The sequence below is a fragment of the Poecilia formosa genome, unplaced genomic scaffold, assembly GCF_000485575.1.
Source record: "Poecilia formosa unplaced genomic scaffold, Poecilia_formosa-5.1.2 Scaffold458, whole genome shotgun sequence".
In the NCBI taxonomy this organism is placed as follows: domain Eukaryota; kingdom Metazoa; phylum Chordata; class Actinopteri; order Cyprinodontiformes; family Poeciliidae; genus Poecilia; species Poecilia formosa.
The window spans coordinates 180,347-183,934 of NW_006800397.1; the positions used below are offsets into that span (position 1 = coordinate 180,347).

The following is a 3,588-nucleotide window of genomic DNA, read 5'->3' on the forward strand; positions in this document are numbered from 1 at the left end:
ACATGTCAGGTCGATGGTCCCCTCCTTTTCTTTTTCTTTTTTTCATTTATTCCTATTTTATTTATTCCTTTACTTTCTTCTTTAAATTATGTTTTTTTATTCATTTTTCCCCATTTTTCTTTTATTGAAATGAAAAAAATTTAAATAAAATAATGAATTTCTTTTTAAATTTTACTTTTTATATTTATTTTTCTGCATTTTTCTTTTTATGTCTCTTTCCATTTTTCATGTTTTGATTATTTTGCTCCTTTTTCTTTCCGCCTCTCTTCTCTCCTTCTGGTGGTGTGTTTGTGTCCCTCTTCCTTCACGCTGCATCATTTCGCTCCCAACATCTCGGATGGTTTGACGCCTTCAGTAATTCATTTGTCATGTTGTCATATTTTCGTGGAATCACGCGTCAGGGTGATGCAACCGAACCCTTTTTGACTCCAGCGATGTCTGCTGATGTTTTTGGGCTCGGATTAAAATTAACTTCAAACTGGTGGATTTCACGCCGCACAAAGACGAGCTTACGCAACAGCAGCGACTCTTCCAAAGCGGAAAATGAATTTCTGATCGCAGCAGCTGCTGCAGAAACAAAAGCTCCAAAGAAAACAAGAAGACGATTCACGAAGCAGAAAATCTGACTGGCAGACATTTTTCCTCCCAGTTCCAGCAGCTTCTGCAGCTGGAAACAAACCAGTAACGCTTCTTCCATGTCTCCTTCACGTCAGTGACATTTCTTTATTTCCTCTTTACATCAAATAAAAGCTTATAAACTAATAACTCTGTTTGCTGCAGAGTTATTAGTTTGGATGAAATCTGCGATGTAGTGACGTTCCACTGATTTCCTTTCCGATCCAATACGGAGTAAAATTCAAGCCATATCGTTCCGATGCTTTGTGCAAAAACACCAAAGGTGCTTTTTAGATAACTGAAAAATGTTGTAATTCAAATTGTGGCTACATGAAGAACAGATCACTCTAATGTTTTCATTTTACCACAACATGGTAAGTTAAGAATCAATCATACGAAATCTGGCAAAATGCTATGAAAACTAAAAAACAAAGAAAATCAGTAAAGTAATAATCTACTGAAATAAATACTTAAGTTATTAAGAACTACAGTAAAATGAAAGCTTGACTTCTTTTGCATCTGCATTTGATTTACAAATGTGTGCAAAACTTTGATGTTCAGCTCATGTAAAACTAAATAAATTTCACAGCTGCAGTGTTTGAATATGTTTGTTCACTCAAGAAGTCATTAAAATCATCCTCCAGCTACTTCCTGTCGTTTTCTTTGTCATTTCTGCCAGAAGTAACATCCTGTTGATGTGATTCAGCTGGGGGGAAAAAAATACAAAAAAACGCCTCATCCTCGCACAAAAACTTTTTAGTGAGTGTTTTTTAAATTGTCGTGTATCCATTAAGCAAATTTATTTTGTATTTCCACTTTCTGCAGTTTCACTGTGAATGGAAACGTGAGCAGCGACATGAGCGCCATTACTCACTTTACCAGGCGGAAGAAAAAGTAGTTCCCTTCAGCCCGTCCTGTTTGGAAAAATCTCAATAATTTAACGTTATTTTTGCTTAGATACATCACCTCAAATGACGGAAGGGTGGAAAGTATTGATATTGATTTGAGAATTGATTTTAAACGTATCAGAGGTATTGATCAAGCCGCTCTTCCCTGCTGTGAAGTTAAAATTTGTCCTCTCGTCCCGTTCTGTCTGCAGTTCGTCCTCGTTTCACCGAGCCGGCGAAGATGAGGCGGCGCGTCATCGAGCGGCCGGTGGGCAGCTCGGTGCGGCTGAAGTGCACGGCGAGCGGGAACCCGCCCCCGGACATCGTGTGGCTGAAGGACAGCAAGCCGCTGGTGGAGGAGGACGGCGGCGCCGGTGGAGAGAAGAAGAAGAAGAAGAGATGGACGCTGAGCCTGAAGAACCTGACGCCGGAGCACAGCGGGAAGTACACCTGCCACGTCTCCAACCGCGCCGGACAGATCAACGCCACCTACAAGGTGGAGGTCATACGTAAGTCCGGAGTCATTAAAGGTCACGCTAACACTTTGTCATTTTAACGAGGTTTGCGTATCATTACAACAAGTTCATGTTTCAAAATTAACTTTCTTGCTAAAGCGAGACATTAAACTAGCATCTTTATAAGGAGAAAAGTTTTGCTTCATAATGAGATCCTGAATTTATTTCCATCACTGACAGTTAAACATCACTGAGGAGGTGACTGAATTAGTCCTGTTGCAATTAGCAATAAATCAATTAATGATAAATTAAAACCAGCTCAATAATTTGCATGATTTATTGTTTTTCTTTCTTCCAAAAACTGGATGGTAAAAAATCCTCAGTCTGTTGTTTTGGTCTCAACTAAACATTTTTTAAAGGATCATTTTGTTTACAGAAACTTCATAATTCATTTTGTTTGTTTTTCAGTTGTTTTATTTATTTATTTTGGGTATTTAAAATGTCTTCCAGTTCCAGTATTAAATATTCATTACAACTTAAGGTTTATTGATCTTCTTGCATTATTATGGCATTTAAATTTTATCATATTTAAATTTATAATATTATCATTTATCACAATAACTTCTGGGACAATTAATCGTCCAGAAACATATTTTACCACAACAGGTCCAGTCATGTTTCCTTCGGTTGTTGTTTTTTATATCAATATGACTTGAATCCACATTTAAATTGGGCCTCTGTCTCTTTAAAAACTCCTGCTCTTTGATTCTCGTGAAAAATCTAAAAGTTGAAGTCTGCCGTCAATATTCCATCAAGTCCAAATAAGTAGTTAAATAAAGTTCAATGTTTTTTTTTACGTCACAAAAGATCAAGCAGTGTGAATACTTTCCCATGATAGTGAATATTTCTTTGAGCCGTTTTTGTTAAATGGAAAATAGACGTAGAAATTCGAGGATAGAAGGTTTTAAATGTGTTTTTCCTCCAGTGTTGGTTGGAATGCCCTGCCTGCCTTTTTTCAGCCAGAGGTTTTGTCTAAAAAAGGTTGTGTTGTAATGTTCTCAGTGAAGGCGATGAGTCGGCTCGTTGATGCATTAGCTTTTGTTGGACGGCTGCAGGAGCCGGCGATGATTTACCGTCGCTCAGTTCGCTCAACGTGTGTCTGTGTCAAACCAAAGGTTACAGCTCTGTTGAGACTTTCGCTTCACTTCGAGCATCTGCTCTGCATTACACCACAGCTGTAGACTTCCTCACACACACACACACACACACACACACACAGAATAGAGAGGACATAAATCAGTCGGCTGCTTGCTGATGTCACATGTGACATTTCGTCCTTCAGATGGCCGTCTGTCATGAACCAGAGCTTCCAACCAGAAAAAGACAGAAGAGAAACTTTCTGCAAGTGGAGATGCTTTGATGCACATCAGCATTATGTCAGCATATCAATGTGACTCCAGTCAGCTTTAGCCCGACTCCAGTCCGCTTTAGCCCAACTCCAGTCCGCTTTAGCCCGACTCCAGTCCGCTTCGATCCGACTCCAGTCCGCTTCGATCCGACTCCAGTCCGCTTCGATCCGACTCCAGTCCGCTTTAACCCGACTCCAGTCCGCTTTAGCCCGACTCCACTCA

The 3,588-nt window shown here is 39.6% G+C and overlaps 1 protein-coding gene across 2 annotated transcripts in view; it reads left to right on the forward strand.

Annotated features, from left to right (window-relative positions):
- fgfrl1a (fibroblast growth factor receptor like 1a) overlaps positions 1-3,588 on the forward strand; it is a 15,670-nt gene that overhangs the window by 7,151 nt on the left and 4,931 nt on the right. Inside the window, exons 1-2 of one of the 2 annotated variants that reach the window (XM_016663955.1) lie at positions 243-681; positions 1,715-2,011. In XM_016663955.1, the coding sequence (XP_016519441.1) occupies positions 1,744-2,011 (268 nt within the window). In that variant the 5' untranslated portion in view covers positions 243-681; positions 1,715-1,743. Of the gene's footprint in view, positions 1-242; positions 682-1,714; positions 2,012-3,588 lie in introns of those variants that run through there. The other variant, XM_007577897.2, reaches the window with a different exon arrangement.